Below are 18,506 nucleotides of genomic sequence, written 5' to 3'. Positions count from 1 at the left end.
CACAGAATAGGTCAGGAATTAGGTAACTATGTACCCTTTGTGCTCTGATGATGCTGAAGATGGGAGGAAGGAGGGGTCCCAAAATACACCCCAGACCCATTTCAAGGAGGTGGACCCGGGGCGGACCAGAGGAAAGGCCACAGGGTGGGTACATCTGGGATTGGATGGATGGTGTTATAAAATGTAACCTCTCAGGCACGCCAGCGCACGTCGTATACCATCTACTGTCTTGGCAAATAAACCCTTTCTTATCTCACCCCTAATTAACTGCTCCTGGAGATTTTTTCAGCACCAAAATACACCGGCAACATTGCCTAAGTGTTCCCAAGCTTAGAACTTATACAGAATGCTGTAAAGTTTTGCCTATGGTTGACTCAAAACTTATATAAGCATAAAATCCCCAAAACTACTATGTACTCTCTATATCAGCATTATTTATATTTTAATGCCATGCTCAACCAAAATAATAAATAATTTTGCGACTTTTTCCTCCTTAATAAATAAGAAAACTCCAAAAGTTTGACAAGTGCAGCATGAAATACATAACTGACAAAACTTGCTAATAATCAGTACAATTATTTACTTGATCTTCTTTCCATTAGATACCATCATAAACCAAAGCATTTTGGGGAGAGAGGACAGAAATTCCTAATAATTTAATAGGGGCTGAATGTTTACATGAGCAGCGTTAGCTTGTAACCTACCACTGTTCTTTACACACATACTGAAGTGTGAATACTGGAAGTCTGGCTCATTTCTGTTGGGTTTTGATACTTTCTACTCAAATTGCGTATTTATGCAAATGTCAGGCAAAAAATTTATATACACATACAAAAAAGAAAAACCAGACAGATGAAGAGATGGCAAAAAGTAGTGCCTGCAGAATGCAGTACTTCATATCTCAATAGGCAACAGGAAGCAGAAATATTCATAGTATTTATTTAGGAACTGAGGGAAGAGGAAAATAGCACCTCAAAAGTGCAGGAAGAAACGCTGTAATACAATAAAGGTAAGTAAATACAAAAATTACTTCAGCCTTGTCTTAACTCAAGTGTCCACTGCTGCTCTGACTCCCCAAACCCCTGATGCAACCACTAATTCATCAGCACCAAAAACCCTCTGAAAAAAGACATGCAAAATATTTAATTTATTGACACTAGATTCACATGTTATACACTAAACTTTCCAGAATAGTTTCTGCAAGATCCCAGTAATCCACATGCCTTTCTCAATAAGTCACTGGGTTAATGTCAAGGTCTACGACAAATTCAATCTGCTTTACATGTATATTTAAAATATTTCTAACTATCTGATAGGGACAAAGTGTAATAATAGAAAATATATATCTATCCTGACTGAATACACTTTGATCTCGAGAAGTGGCACTTTTAAACAGTTCCAAGAGCCTTCCCCAGACCTCCAGCAGATTGAGATTTCTATTTAGATGATTTCATTGATGCTATTGCACTGATCCAAACACATTGGAGGTCAGAATCTGATAAATACTAGAGATTTCTTTTTTCCTAAAAAAATTTATGCAAATGTCAGTAAGCTAATTAATTTATCCATAACTGTATCAGTATATAACTCTACATACTTTGTATATTTGTAATGAATACTATATAGAAAAGTAACCAATAAATCTTTATGGGAATAAGCTTTCTTCTTTGAATTATGAGATTCACTGTAAACATGACTCTAAGAATAAAAATTACAAAATTAATACCGCTATATAACAGTATCTTCAGTCTTAAAATATAAAGAAGCCGAACATAAGGATTTAAGGCTTTTTCACCTAACAACAGAAACACCACAGAAATTTTAACTACATGACTAGAAAAACAGGCCATGCTTTTATCACTGTGTTAAAAAGATCTGATAAGTTGAACTATAACCAATCTTATTCTGATTAATACAGACTTGGCTTAAGCTAGTGCTCACATTTCACAAAAAGAATTAAAACCAATATACAAACTAAAAAAGCTTAGTAATACAGACTATTTTAAGCACTATATTGTGCTTGCCTATCTGTAGCTAATTCAGATAGCAGGGTGTTTAAATAAATAACAGCTTTTTAAGTTCCTTACATATCACTTTTAGTGGTACCTGATAGCTGTCTTTTCTTAAGAAGACGCACAAATCTTATGTGGCATAATACCACTAAGAACATGATGCACTTTACTATCTTGTCATAAAAATATGAAAGAATTTTTTAAAGTAAAGGTATACAAACCACCTGCTTTTTCTCAGGACTGTTTTTCTATTTGATAAGGTAAAGTTTCTAAATGGAAATGGAGAATGCAAATAGATGCATACAGACACTTTTTTTCTTTTAAAGAATGTTCTCCAAGTCTAACCTGCGTGTCATTTCACGACTAAGTTTAGAAATAACAAATAAATACTAAAAAATGCCTACTGTAAGACAGCTGTCTTTTTAACCTGAAAAAGTTTATACATGCATTCTACAGAAAGTGTTAGAATCATGAAACTGTTCTAGGTCTGAAAGTGTGACAGTAAAAGTTTACATACTTTTTAAAATCAGTGATTCAAAGTTGCTAGTTAGTGTCATTACAACTTAAAAACAAAGCACAAAAGCAGTCTTCACTCAAAGACATGCAAAGTGTTAACATACAGGGACCAAGTATCTTGCAGATCTATCCTTAGCACTGTCATACTAAAGTAAAAGAAAATGAAACTAAAATCAAAATCATGATGCTAAAAAAATATGAAAATGTATACATGAAGGAATGCCATTTAGCCAACCTGAAGTGCATTCTGAGGCTGGAACACTTAATAAAAACTAATTTTTTCCCCAACAGCATCCCAATTTACGAAAAGTGAGATAATTTTGGACAGCTATCTGAAAATTTCTTCTACATATCAAATTAACCCAAAAAATTCCATGGGTTTATATTTTATATCTGTTTATAAGTTATTTTAGGCCAGATTTAGTTACCATTATTTCATACTGTTTTCATATTATCTCAATAGTTACAATATATCCAATATTAACAATATATTAAATAAAATTTTAATGTTATAGATGTAATTTAGAGACTATGGTACCTTTTTGTGTTGCTAGAAGTATTACCATACAGGACTCATAGGACACTGTACCAGTTTTAACCAACTTAACTGTTTATTTTTTTAAAAACAGTTTTTGCCTTTAATTATTACTTACCAATAAGCAACCTTGCTATTGGCAAATGAAGACAGATTACTCAGATAATCATTATCATCCCAACGCTTATACCTTTCATAACCATTAACAGTTTAACAGTCTACTAACAAATGGTTCAGTTGCCTAAACTAGGAATACCATAAAACATACAGAAATACCCATTACTGAAAAAGTAAAATTTCTGTATTCCAGCCTTGACTGTAGTATTAAAATCACAATATAAGAGAGAAAAATGTTTCCTGTAATAACTTTCAGCAACCTATCAAGGTTGATGCACAACCTTTGTCACTTTATTTTACTTCTCTTTTGGGGATATTAGGAGAGAGAGACTGAAGAGATAAATTCTCTTCATACTTGTAAGTGTTCTGTCTTGAAGATAACTTAACACTTTCTTTGAGCCCTCAAATTTGCTATGACGAAGTGCTTGATTACAACAATAGTTGCAGCAGTCCCATTAATACCATTTTCTATATGCATGCTTTCACCAAACTCCTGCTTTGGTAAGTAGACACAGAAAACATCATAATGTGAACACAATACATTATAAAGAAAAAGCATGCTCATTCCAGGTTGCACACCACGAGATTTCTCCTTTTGGAGGTACTTGCTCTGCTCCTGTGAGATGCACTGACATTCAAAGAACTCTTGAGAATGAAATTATAAGAATATATCAATATATGAAATAAACTTAAAAATTTAATTCTAACTGTTAATCTTTACTAAATGAGACAAAATAACCAAGGCAGGCAAATAAATTCTAGGTAAACCCCCCTAAAATGAGCTCAGTTATCTGCTCAGTTCAAACCCTCTTGTTTGGACAATGGTCAATTACTTAATCTCCATCTTAGCATAGTTAGTATGTCAAACAGGACAAGCGCAGATCTGAGCAAACTTGTACTAGCTCACAAATTTCTAAGTGTAGCGCATAGCATATTTTACATGTTTTTTCTGTTAACCATTTACGGTTTGAAAAGTAGTCAATATTACCTGATTTAAATTATTTATTTGGTAAAAACACCTGTGTGACAAATTGCAGAAACACTTAACACCAGGACTTGCGAGATATTACACAAAATTCAATTAATCAAAGACTACATTTAATTGCTGAGACATCTTATTAAGTAACAATCATTATTTTTTAAAGTCACACAGAGAAACAGCTCATTTCACCTTCCAAAATAAACAAAACCAATCCTTTTATTTTAGTAATTTGTCTGATTTGAGCTCTGATTGGCCAATGGTGATGTGGGGATGATGGGGGACTTCCTGAGGTGCAGGTTGATGGAGGACCTCTGTCTTCTTTAAGCTGACTTCCAGCCCAAAGAGCTCAGCAGCATCTGCAAAGCAGGATGTTAAACGCTGCAGAGCTGCTTCTGTGTGGGCAACAAGGGCGGCGTCATCAGCATAGAGCAGCTCCCGGACAAGATGATTTAAGATCCTACTCTATGGTGAACTTGCCACTGGCTGCCGCATGAGAGGAGCCCCGAAGAAAAGATACAAGGACTCCCTGAAACAACATCTCAGCCTTGGCCATATTGATCACCATAACTAGTCTACTCTGGCCTCAAATTGGGAGGCCTGGAGACACACCATCTATAACGCAGCTGTCTCCTTCGAGAACACACGCAGGATCACTCTCGAGGAAAAAAGGCAACGCAGAAAGAACCGTGTATTGCAGAATACACCATCTAAGGAGTCTTTCTGCTGTGCCTTTTGCAATCGGATATGTCTGTCACGTATTGGCCTCATAAGCCACCAGCGTGCCTGTAGCAAATGTGGATAGAGCCTTCCCAAATCTTCGTTCGCGAAGCCTCGCCATGATGGAGTAATTTGTCCCTTTCCTGGCCTATATATCTAGATCAATAACAAGCTGATTTCTAGACAAATCTACTAAGACCAGGAAAATGTTTACATAACCTCAATAAAACCATTCTTTAGCACTGTATATGACCTCAAGATGATATAGAAAAGGCTATACAATACAATAAATATTTCTGTTAGCAGTCTTTGGGATACCTTACATCATTCAGGTAACTTTTCGCCACTAATGAATAATCCCACCTTCTAAAGAAATAAAATCTTGCATCATACCAAACTCTTCTTCAAATTGTATCTTAAGGTACTACTACCTTTTCTTCCACAGATATTACAGAAACACAGTATTACTCAATATGCAAAAAAGACAGAGAGATTGAAACATATAAAAATAAACTATTTTGTTAACATTGAAGGAAATGAAATACCAGATGAACTTCAACATTATATGTGACTTAAAATAATGATTAAAACTGCTAATACTCGGGAGACTTAAAGCTCCATCCTCTCCATAAGAAAAGGAAACCCAAACCCAAATTTCTTTTGTTTGGTTTTTGTTGCCCATGATCAAAAAGAAAAAGTATAGTTTGAACACAAACCAAATATGAATGTTGACTGGACTGGTGAGAATACCTGGCCCTCTCTGAGTCTTCCTGAGAAAGAAAAAATGCAGAGTTATATCATAGGGAAGAAAAAAAGAGCCTGACACAGCACTAGGAAGCAAATATCAGGAACATGCTGTTAGCACTTTTAACGCTATGTGTTATTTTGAATAATCCGTGGCAAGGTGGAACTCATTCAAGTCCGAAGAACTGATTTCACCTGCTTTGGGTAAGAATGCCAATAAACTACATTAGGAGATGTAAATAAGGCAGGTTAATACAATTAATAATTAGTGTTCAGTAGTCAGTCTTTCTTATGATTAGTATATTAACGCAGAAAAAAGCACAAGATTTTTTAACTTAAGAAATTAAATTAAAAATAAAAAAGAGCTTTACAAATTTACATTAGTAAGAAATATACTACATAACTACTACATTCAGTTTGTGAATATTTTATAAAGTTATTTTAGCCCTAATAGAGATGATTATTCTCAGTTTCCTCATACCTATTTTATATTTTCTTCTCTGTTATAGGAACAAAGCTTCTTAAGCAAACTGATCAGTTATAAGTTCTACAACTAGCTCTGCTCTGCAGTGACAGGGAAAATAATAAACCCAAGTTATAAAATCTGAGGGAGGATAACTAGCTAGGGCACCTTGGTATGTTTTATTCTGTTGAAAGATGAGAGAACGCTCATTTTGGCTCACACAAAGGAATATGTGAGAAGCAGCAGGACAAAACCACAACTAGTTTAAAATTAAAACATTGAAATGTTTCACATGCCATTAGTATCTCAAATTGTTACAGTATGTTAAGAATAACTTTAATTTTAAAACTGTCCAATATGAAGGCTATAACAGGGCTCTTAAACCAGAAATCCTTCCTTCAGTTACTCACTTCCTACAGTTTTCAACATGTCACACTATTCTAAAGATTGTAAGCCAGTTATTTTTAGAGTTAAAAGCTTCGCCTCCAGATCATAGATGGGTATCTAAAGACTAAAGCTGGCTTTCATACTGCTTATGGTCACATGGTTATCTTCTACATTACCACTGGATACATTAACTTGTTTAATATTTTTTATGACTATTCAATAGGCCTAGTTAAAATTCTGTAAGAAAATTTCCCAGGGGAGAGGGTAGGTTAATTTCATAATGATATTTTAGTCTTCTTTGTCTGTTTTGAAGTTTAAAAGGAGTATTTATGCTATTTAACTTTTCAACACAATATAGTCAGATCATTGCCAACTGTAAATGTATTTTGCATCCCTGGTCTAAATGGACAAATACCTGTTAGTAATATCTGCACCTGGCAAGCAGACAGTTTGCTATTTACATAAGATTCCTCTTAGTTCTTGGGTAACAAGTCTCTTCCTGACATTCAATCAGAAAATAGAAAGACAGTGTTAAGTGTTCAGCATATTCAGGTCAAAGAATAAAGTACTACAGTACATATTGTAAACAGATAGCTGCTGCTGGTATCTATCAAGCTTGATTTCTAACAATTTAGTTTGAATTATGCACGTTATCTAATACAGAAATTAGGTCTCCCAGTCCACGAAAGGAGTGCACATCTGTTCAGAAATCTCCTATAGCAGATGTGCCTCTTAGGAGTGCAAAAAGAAGGTGACATTCAGTTGAGTGGCATTAATTTTGACATGAGATTGCTCACAAATGCAATCTGTATTCCACATTTTGGAAACCCTTGTTCTTGAGCAAAAAAACCTTCAAATGTGCATTCCGCCAAGAAATAACAGAAATCTATGTTGTTCTTTTTAAGTAACATGAGAACTAATAGATACACAAATGTAAGTTTGGCAAAGAGACAATAAAAAGTCAGCACAACTTTTGCAAATAAAATTCAAACGACAGTTTTAGGATTTCTCAACAGGGGTGCCAATTAACTGTCATTGTAGTTTTAACTATTTGAAATTATGGGTAATATCAGTATGTATTGCTTAAATCTTGGTGATCCAAACCTTCGCACAGTGAACATTTTCCTAAAAACCAGAAAAACCCTCACATCTCCCATATACCTTTTTAAAAGGCACCTGAAGTTTGTGAAAGGAACTCTCTAAAGAAACATTGCAATAATGTCAGTCTCACTTCAGTGCCTGGTAAAATCATGGAAAAGGTTATTCCGAGAGGTATTGAAAAACACCTGGAGGACAACTCAGTTATCAGTCACAGCCAACACGACTTCATGAGGGGAAAATCCTACTTGTCAAATCTGACTTCCTTCCATGACAGGGGAACCCACCAAGCTGATCTAGGAAAGACAATAAATGTAATCTTTTTGGTCTTCGCTTCTGATATTGTCTCACACAGTATCCTTCTCAACAAAATGTTTAGCACACAGCTGGATAACTGTGTTATGTGACGGGTGAGCAACTGGTTCACAGTCAGGCACAAAGAGTAATAGTGAATGGGGTAACATCAGACTGGCAAACAGTCACTCGTGGGGTTCTGCTCCATCCTAAGCCCAGTTCTCTTCAACATCTTCATTAACAACCTGGACACAGAACTCAAAGGTACACTAAGTAAGTTTGATGACGACACTAAATTGGGAGCAGTTGTTGATTTCCTCAAGGGCACAGAGGTCCTGCAGAGAGACCTTAACAAATTAAGAGAGATTTAACAAGGGAAAGTGCAGGATCCTGCACCTGGGATGGTTGTGTGTATAGGCTAGGGAACAAGAGGCTGGAGAGCAGCTCTGCAGAAAGGGATCTGGGGGTCCTGGTTGATGGCAAGTTGAATACGAGTCAGCAGTGCCCTGGCAGACAGGAGGGCCAACCGTGTCCTGGGGGGCATCAGGCACGCCATCGCCAGCTGGTCGAGGGAGGGGATTGTCCTGCTCTGCTCTGCACTGGTGCAGCCTCACCTTATACTGTGAGCAGTTTTAGGTGCCACGATATAAAAACGACACTAAGATATTAAAGAGTGTCCAAAGGAGGGCCACAAGGATGGCGAAGGGTCTCGAGGGGAAGCTGTATGAAGAGTGGCTGAGGTCACTTGGTCTGTTCAGCCTGGAGGAGATTGAGGGGAGACTTCATCACAGTCTTCATCATCCTCAAGAGGGGAACAGGAGGGACAGGCATGGACCTCTTCTCTGGGGTGACCACTGACAGAACCCAAGGGAATGGTTGAGTCAGGGGAAGTTCAGGTTAGGTATCAAGAAAAGTTTTTTCACCCAGAGTGTGGTTGAGCACTGGAGAATGTTCCCCAGGGGAGTGGTCACAGCACCAAGCCTGTTTGAGTTCAAGAAGCATTTGACAATGCTCTCAGGCACATGGTGTGATTCTTAGGGTGTCCTGCACAGGAGCTGGACTTGACAATCCTATGGGTCCCTTCCAACTCAGCATATTCAACGATTCTATGATAAATCAGAATAAATTGAGCAGCAGCTTTCTCAGATTGTAACTCTATCTTTATGCCTTCCCTATTAGTTTTAATCTGAATAAGCAGCCAAATGTTTCATCATTATTAACTGAAAACAAGTTTTTTTTAATCTCCCATAGTTGATTTTTAAATCCTAAAAGTTGACTTAATCATCTGTAAAGACACTAGCATTTGCCAAATTACTCAAAAGAGGAAAAATACAAATGCAAGACCACTAAGGAAAAAAAAAAGGTAAAAACTCAAGCCCAAAAAATTAACTGAAATTAAAACACTTATTGTTAAGACACTTACCTAACTGGAACTAATCTCATTTCATTTAAAATAGATTAATGACTTTAAGCCAGTACATGGTGGAAACACAAAACATTTCATTTTAAGAAGAAACATGTCATTCCATAGTTTCTCTTTTGTGGCCATAAAGTGCCCTGGATATCCACATCAATATATAGTTTATAAGTAATTGCTTTCAGTAATAAGACATTTCAAAATGACACACAGCAAACCATTAGTTATTTACTTCCTTCAAACCCTACGTTAGTTCTCTGAATGGTGAAAACATGCACAACATGTGATTTTAGCCTACCATCCATTTCTGAATATGAGCCCATTTTCTATCACATGAATGCTGAGAAAACTACAGAATGTAAAAAGGAAAACAAACAAACCATTTACAATATAAATTAGTCACCACACAAGACTGGATTCCTAAATTGAAAATTCAGAAAAATCTAGTTAAATTGCTATGTAATCTTCAGTATAATACCAGATACGTATAGCAGTTCAAAACCAGAATCTATGGCCTAACAAGAACCATATAAAATTAAGGCAAAAACTGTTTTGCAAATTGCATTTGTAATTACCACAGAAAAAACCCCCCACAACAACCAAATATCAGCAATCCATTGATTTGAATGTAATAATGAAAAAGAATAAGTTCTCAATCTTCTACATGCAATGTCAAAACCTGAATTAAATACAATAACCATGAAATAACCAGACTGCTGAAAACCTAGTTTCTCTAGAGGTTTTTTCTCATGAAATGCAAACTTCTTCTTTAGGAGAAATGTGTGGAGCAACACACAACTGTATGTGTAAATATTACCCCAATTTTATTCATTTTTTTAAAAATAAAGATCCTGACAACAAGATTATTTATTGTGAATACTTTTGGTATAATCCAATCCTAATGCTGAAATACTAGCATGCAGCTGAATTACACTAAAAGAAAAAATCTTATGCAAATACAGAAATAAAATATGTTAATAATTTTAGTAAAGGTTTGTAAGAATTCCTGACGAGTTATACTACCTCTTTTTGCTGTCGCTCCAGCTCTCTCATACGTATATCTCTTGCTTCTGCTCGAGCTGCTCGTTTGGCTGCAAGTCTGGCTTCTGCCTACAAGCAGATTAAAAAAGTTAAAAACATGTTTTTTGAATAATGGTTTAAGTACTCAAATTAATAATCTCTTCACAATTGCACATTAAGATTCTAACATCACAATACAGAGGCAGTAAAGAATTCAGAGTTCTCAGAATGAAATGTCAGAAAGAATATGTACCCAACTTTACAGATATCATTGCTAGCCAAAAGAATTACATGTTGATAAAAGAATCATAGAATGGCTTGGGTTGGAAGGGACCTTAAAGATCATCTAATTCCAACCCCCAGATCAGGTGCCACTAATTAGACCAGGTTGCTCAGAGCCCCATCCAACCTAACCTTGAACACTTCCAGGGATGGGACATACACAACTTCTCTGGGCAACCTGTTCCAGTGCCTCACCACCCTCACAGTAAGAATTTCTTCCTAACATCTGATCTAAATCTACCCTCTTGTAGTTTAAAAACATACATTCTCCTATGTCCTATCACTATCTGCATGTGTAAAAAGTCACTCTCCCTCTTTTTTATAAACCCCTTTCAGGAAGGCCACAATGAGGCTTCCCCAAAGCCATCTCTCCTCCACGCTGAACAAACACGGCTCTCTCTGCCCATCTTCATAGGAAAGGTGTTCCAGTCCTCTGAGCATCTTTGTGGCCATCACTGAGTTCTTCTCCCAGTCTTTACTCATGTCTGGGATTGCCCTGACCCAGGTGCAGGACCTTGCACTTGGACTTGTTGAACTTCATGAGGTTCCTATGGGCCCACTTCTCTAGTTTGCCCAGGTTCCCCTGGATGGCATCCTTCCATCTGTTGTGCCAAATGCATCACTCAGCTTCATGTCATCTGGAAACTTGCTGAGAATGCACTGGATTTCACTGTCTGTGTCATCGATAAAGACATTAAAGAGCCCTGGTACCAAGATAGACCCCTGAGGGACACCACTCATCAATGGCTTCCATCAGGACACAGACTCACTGAACACAACTCTCTGCCTGGGTCCATCCATCCAATTCCTTACCTACTGAATAGTCCATCTATCAAAGCCATGTCTCTCCAATTTGGAGACAAAGATGTGATGAGCAATCTTGTCAAAGGCCTTACAGAAGTCTAGGTAGTTGACACTGCTTCCATGAGGATCTGCTCCACAATCTTCCCAGGCACAGAGGTGAGAGGCTCACCAGTCTGTAGTTCCCTGGGTCTTCTTTTCTATGCTCTTTAAAAATAGGAGCAATGTTTTCCAGTCACCGGTGACTTTGTTTGACCAACATGACTTTTCAAATATAATGGAGAGTGGCTTGGCAACATCATCAGCCAGCTCCCTCAGGACCCTGGGATGCATGTCTGAACTGAGTGCAGAAATATTACTGTCACTACAACTTGAAAACTGATGTCCTATGGACTTTAAAATGACTTTGCCTATGCATAGTATTTGCACAGGCATGCATGCAACTGAAGAATCTTTGGCCATAAAAAGACATAAAAACCAAGAAGAAAGAATCAAAACAAGGATACTAAACCACTACTGCTCATGCCATATTTAAAGGCTCTGCTACCATTTGGCATTATTTCGAAAAGCAAACATCACTTAGAATACTTCGAATAGCAATCAAAATCAAATTGATTAATGGACAAAATGCAGGAAAGAAATTTAAGATTGCCATTCCTTAAGAACTACCTTCAACAATGACTATCGCCAAAAAGGGACTTCCCTACCTTTTCATTCAAGGCCTTATACTGCCAACACCTTCCTTGGACACAGCTTCAGTGCTCAGAACCTGCTGTAAGCCATTTTAACTAACTACCATAGCAGTAAGTTAACAGCAGTAATAAAAAGTAGTTTTCTGGTGTGCTAGTGAAATGAATTGGCTTGTACAAAGACCTTAAGAACACCAGACCCAGCAAAAGGTACAAGCAGGACAAACATTAGCATGACCTTCCCTTTTCAGTGGCAAATAGCTTACTTCTGCACTGCTTGTGAAACCTGGTTATTGGCAGATACATATTTTCTCCAGTTTCTATCCAGCCTCAACAAAAAAAGAAAGATTGTCTTTCAGACCCTAAATGCTACCCCAAATTTAATCATGAGGAAATAAAATTTGCCATAAAGCTAATGTTTGAGGAAAGCACAAGCTCAATTTCTTCATGTTTGAGTAATGAGTTGACAAAAGAATTTGTGTTAAGATTCTTGAAATATTAAACCAATGAAGGTTTTTGCACCAAAATTCCAGTTGCCTATCGAATGTTAATTAAAAATTTATGAGAAACAGCAGCAGTCAAAAATTCAGAACTCCTAACAACCAAAATATTTAATTTTGTAGAACTTCTTAAAAATGTAAAATTCAATGGGATTTTGTCTTTGATTAAGGATAGGTTTTTTTTCCCCTGCTTTTACCAGTAGCACAGCATAGGTTTATGTAAAACACTGGAAACCTATAAAACGTTTTACTGTGCTTCAGAAAAATGAATGGGATTTTTAACCTGGACTTCAACTTCAAATTATTATTAAACTACAGGTACAAAAGTATCTATTGAATAATGAAAAGAAAGAAGGCAAACACATTATAGCTTTATTACTCAAAATAGTTTGTCTTAATTTCAAATGATTCTCATGAAGACTGTTTTTCTGTATATTGGATACTCAGATAAAACAATTCCAAGGCTGTATCAACACTCCTGACTGTCCCAATATAATCTTTTTCCTCCTACCTGATGACAACAAACAAGTAAAGCAAGGAAATTCCCATGGAAAAGGAAGTACTCCCATTTGCAGCCCTACTCTGTAATCATCGCTCTGTCGTATATAAACTGTCACATAGACAGGGATGCAGCACAGAAAGAGAAAGGACTCAAAGAGCTGATATATCTGGGTTTAGTTCTGTCTATAGAAAGGAAGACATTTGCCAGACCTTTAGGCTCTGGTAAAGCTTTACTATTAAAGATACAAAGTTAATTTGCTTACTGATTCATGCTGAAAATCAATTCACATTTCACCACTCTCCTAGTCCTACAGAGATGTAACTTTCAGATTCCTACAGTAGAGGGGAAATTCCATTTCTTCTAATTTACTAAACCCTTGATAAAACATAAGAGAATTCTACAAACATTTGTCATAAAATAGATGCTTGAAATTGAAGAAAAAAAATCTTTTTTAGAGAAATTTTTTATCAAGAAATGGTTTGATATTACATCAATTATTAATCTGAGCAACTCGATTCTTCTAAAAATCACACAATTCCAAAAAAGACAAAGAATTTGGCAAGTTAACTGAAAGCACAGTTCTCAGACTTCCTTCACCATACTCTAAAGGAAGAAAAAAATCATAGTACCATGTGAAAGGGGCCATCACACCAAGTAATTCTTTATTCTCAGCAGACCTGTTAAAGCACAGGCCTCATGTTACCAATACAGCAGTCATACAAATCTTCATAACTAATTGAAATTCTAAATTAACAATCAAAAAGAAACAACTATAATTCCAAAGGACATAGTTTTCTTTCTGGGTGCTGCTATTCACTCTGTTGCCTTACTGAAGAAAGCCCGTAAAAGTTGTGAAACAAATTACCCCCAACAAACCCTTCACAATTTAATTTTGTCAGCTACATTGAAATAAAGTCTTAAATATCTGCTAAGGAAAATACAGTGACTGTTAGGACTGTTAGTCAGGGGTCTGGTTAAGATGAAGGCTGGAAGCAGGTCACTGCACATACCAGGAGGAAGGTTCCTCCTTCTTCACAGAATTTGACAGGAAGGGTTGGTACCTTCTACAACAGGTATGACACTCTGGAACTAGAAGGCCAGACAACTGGTGAGGTGGGCAAAGGTCATTGTGGGGTAGTGGGGCCTCCTAAAACAACACCACATGTACCCCACATCAACTCTTCCTCTGTCAAGAGGAAGAGTAGTTCTAATAGGAGACCTCCTTCTAAGGCGAAGTCTTATTAGACTCTCTAGTCTAATAAGGCCCTCTGATTACTGTCTACTATTGGTTGTTCAAACTGGCAGAAGCGAAATAACAAATAGAAGTCCAAGGGCAATCAAAAGAAATTTCAGGGCCCTGGGATGATTGGTAGAGGGATCAAGAGCAGAGGCAGTGATTTCCTCAATTCTTCCAGTAAGTCGGAATAATACTGATAGGAATAGGCAGATCCATCAGGTCAATGCATGGCTCTGAGGCTGGTGTAAGTGGAAAAATTTTGCATTTGTTGACCATGGGATGATGTATTAAACACCTGGTCTACTGACAGCTGATAGGACGCACCTATCTCAGAGGGGAAAAAGAGTTCTAGCACAGGAACTAGCAGGGCTCATTGACAGAGCTTTGAACTAGCTTGGAAGGAGGAAAGGGGCAAAACAAGGCTTGCCAGTGATGAGTCGTGGGATGGTGTGGCAAAATTTGAGGAAACAAGCACTCATGGGATCCCTCAATCTGCTTTACAAAGTATTGGCTACAATGTACCACACCTGAAATGCTTCTACAGCAATGCACACAGTGTGATGAACAAAGAAGAGGAGCTCAGAGCTTTGGCCTAGTCCCAGAGATTTGACATTGGCATAAGTGAAACCTTATGGGATGCAACCTGTGACTGGAGTGCCCTGTTGGATGGTTACAGGCTCTTCAGGAGCGATAGGCAGGGCAGAAGAGGGAGAGGTGTGGCACTGTATGTAACAGAAGGGTTAGAATATATGGAACTCACAGTTGGCAATGGCACAGTTGAGAGCCCTGGGTAACGATCAAGGGGCAAATAGTGCAGATGTCATTGTGGAAGTCTGCCATAGACCTCCCAGCCAGGATGATAATGCCAATTAATTATTCTTTAAGGAATTAAGGGACACTTCCAAGTCAACTGCCCTTGTCCTTATGGGGAACTTCAACTTGCCAGAAATTGACTGGGAGCATCACACAGCTGGTACAATCCAGGCCAGAAGATTCCTAAAAAACCTGGATGACAACTTTATAGAACAGGTCCCAAGGGAACTGAGTCATAAAGATGCTTTCCTTGATCTACTGCTTGTCTACAGAGCAGATCTTGTGAGCAAACTGGAGACTGGTCTTGGCCACAGCGACCACGAAGTGATCAAGTTTAAAATATCGGTTGACAGGAAGAAAAATGTGAGCAAAACCACAGCTCTGGACATGAGGAGAGCAGACTTGAGGTTGCTCAGGGAATTAGTAAGGTCCCTGGGAAAATGTTTTTGCAGGTGCTGGGGTCTATCAGAGCTGGTCACTTTTCAAACATCACCTCTTAAGGGCACAAGAGCAGACAATTCCCAAATGTCGGAAATCAGGCAGGCGAGGCAGAAGGCTGGCTTGGCTGAACAACTCTTCCCTTGGAAATAAGGCAAAAAGGAAGGTGCATGCCCAGTGGAAGCAAGATCAAGTGACATGGGAAGAATTCAGAGATGCTGCCTGCTGCTGTAGGAAGAAAGTTCATGCAGCCAAAGCTCAACTGGAATTGAAGCTGGCCAGAAATGTGGGGGACACTAAAAAGAGTTTTTCAAATATATTAATGGCTATAGGCAGTATAGAAATATCATCGGCCTCTTACAGGATGAGCATGGTCACCTCACAAACAGGGACAGAGACAAGGCACAGGTGTTTAACACTTTCTTTGCCTCTGTCTTCAACATGGATGACAGATCAGTGGGGTCTCAGTGCCCTGAGCTGGAGGACCATGACTCTGAGAATAATCAACTCCCAGGCAACTCTGAAATTGTGCAGGATCTGCTGCTCCAGCTGGATCTCTACAAATCTATGGGGCCTGATGGCATTCATCCCAGAATCCTAAAGGAGCTACCTGATGTCATCGCAAAACCTCTCTTTTGAGTCGTCTTGGGAATCCAGAGAGGTCCCAGCTGACTGGAAGCTGGTGAATGTTGTCCCAGTTTTCAAGAGGGAGGACCCCGGAAACTACAGGCCTGTCGGTCTCACTTCAGTGCCTGGTAAAGTTATGGAGAAGATTATTCTGGGAAGTATTGAAAAACACCTGAAAGACAACACAGCCATTGGTTACAGCCAGCATAGCTTCATGAAAGGAAAGTCCTGCTTACCAAACCTGATTTCCTTCTATGACAAGGTAACCCACCTAGATGATCAAGGGAAGCCAGCTGATATAATCTTTCTGGATTCCAGTAAAGCTTTCGATACTGTCTCTCACAGTATCCTTCTGGACAAAATGTCCAGCCTGCAGCTGGATAAACACATCATGTGGTGGGTGAGCAATTGGCTCATGGGTCAAGCACAGAGGATGACAGTGAATGGGGTAACATCAGACTGGTGACCTGTCACTACCGAGGTTCCACAGGACTCCATGTTAGGCCCAGTTCTCTTCAACAGTTTCATAAATGACTTGGGTGCAGGACTGGAAGGGATACTAAGCAAGTTTGCAGATGACATAACACTGGGAGGAGTTGCTAGATGCAGAGAGACCTCGGCAATCACCAACTATATGAAGTTCGACAAGGGAAAGTGCTGCATTCTGCACCTGGGATGGAGTAACCCTGGATGTTTGTACAGACTGGGGAATGAGATGCTGGAAAGCAGTGCCATGGAAAGGGATCTGGGGATCCTGGTCAATGGCAAGTTGAATATGAGTCAGCAGTGCCCTGACAGCCAGGAGGCACATATTAATAAAATATATTATTATAAAGGTATACCATCTAATTTGAGTACAGCTTATTAAAAAGTGTTATACACACCAGGTTTCTATTTTTCTGAAGTAAAAATTCAACTGTGCATTGTCCAAATCTGACACTATATTTTAGAAGCTTCTAAAGGGGACTTCCAACTGATAAAAAGAAATGGGACAGCTGAATGTTCTTGAACACTTTAACTGCAAATAGAGTAAGGGAAAATGTTACTATGAGGTATCCAAACCTGTTATAATCATACCAGTACACACTTATGCTGGTGGCTAAAATGGAAGGAAATCACTTGTTATAAACCCTGGAGGGCAAACAGGAGCCACAAGGTATAGATACAACAATTTAGCATAGAATTTATTCAGAGAATTGATCAAGAAAGGACACAGAAGACTATAGAGCATATTTTTGTAACAAAAGAAATTGGGTAGAAACGCAAAGAAGAGGCCCTCAAGACTTTGCTTGGACAAGAAAAAAGGACTAATTAATAAAGGATTAATTGATAACTAAACCTGCAAATTTTCTTTTGTATACGAACACACTCATACTACTTTTACCTTCTACCTTAAGGACAAACATCTATTTTTAAACCAAGTGTCATATCTGTATTTCTTTGAGTATTAACTCTGCTCTACGTAAGAAAACAAAGCAATCTGTTCACCTGGAATTCTTAATTTCAAAATAGGTACTAAAAAGCATTACATAAAAAAAAAAAGGTGGCCTTTCCCTGCACCTGCAGAAACAGCATTTCATTCCAGAAGAATATGATCACTCTACCTATTTTCAATCAGCTAAGCAATACTTTAAAGCAGTATTCGCTTTGTTTAGGTTATTTTATTGCATTTGCTTAGTAAACATAGAAGTAGCAAGACAATGTTCTCCTTCCAGAAGGTGACATGGTCAGTTTCCTGATTTTCACCTGTGGGATAATGGATCCAGTTAAACCTAGAGGGGATTCAGAATTTTAAGGTGAAAAGCAGTTGCAATTCCCTGGATGGACTGAAGTTGTACTCCCCAGTACAACAATAAACATCTGCTCAGAGAAACAGAATGGAGTGTGGAACGAAGTGGAGACTATGTGGCCCCCCTCCATTCTAATCCCAGCAGAATGGGAGAACATTGTGGTACTGAGACCATACAGTACCTGTCTGACAAGGGAGCATCAAGATGTTCTGCTGCTAAAGCCAATAACCATGTCGAAACCCCTACTCAAGTGCCAAACCACAACTACCACCACCCTCCTATTAGGTAAACCAATCAAAAATAAAAGGTATTTATGACTAGAGCCACTCAAACTCCACCTAAACACAAAGAAAATAGTATGGAAGGGAGTTGGGGATAGGAGGAAAGCGGGAGTAGACCTCTACCAAAACTACTGGGATCAGTTGATGGGTTGAGTCCATCTTCTCCCCCTGCCCCGAGGGACACCTTGGGTGAGAAATATGCTCTATGTGCATTAAATGCTGCTTTTAGGACTATTGCTTTTGC

General features: G+C 38.2%; 1 protein-coding gene across 9 annotated transcripts in view; it reads right to left on the bottom strand.

Annotated features, from left to right (window-relative positions):
- Positions 1-18,506, bottom strand: part of LRRFIP2 (LRR binding FLII interacting protein 2) — a 65,055-nt gene that overhangs the window by 27,396 nt on the left and 19,153 nt on the right. For all 9 annotated transcript variants that reach the window (XM_017821108.1, XM_017821106.1, XM_017821138.1 and 6 more), the window contains exon 3: positions 10,306-10,392. In XM_017821108.1, the coding sequence (XP_017676597.1) occupies positions 10,306-10,392 (87 nt within the window). The remainder of the gene's footprint in view (positions 1-10,305; positions 10,393-18,506) is intronic.

This window comes from Lepidothrix coronata, unplaced genomic scaffold, assembly GCF_001604755.1.
Source record: "Lepidothrix coronata isolate B3197 unplaced genomic scaffold, Lepidothrix_coronata-1.0 Scaffold3, whole genome shotgun sequence".
Lineage (NCBI taxonomy): Eukaryota > Metazoa > Chordata > Aves > Passeriformes > Pipridae > Lepidothrix > Lepidothrix coronata.
The sequence above is the reverse complement of the archived record's forward strand: the minus strand, read 5'-3'. Positions and strand labels throughout refer to the sequence as shown.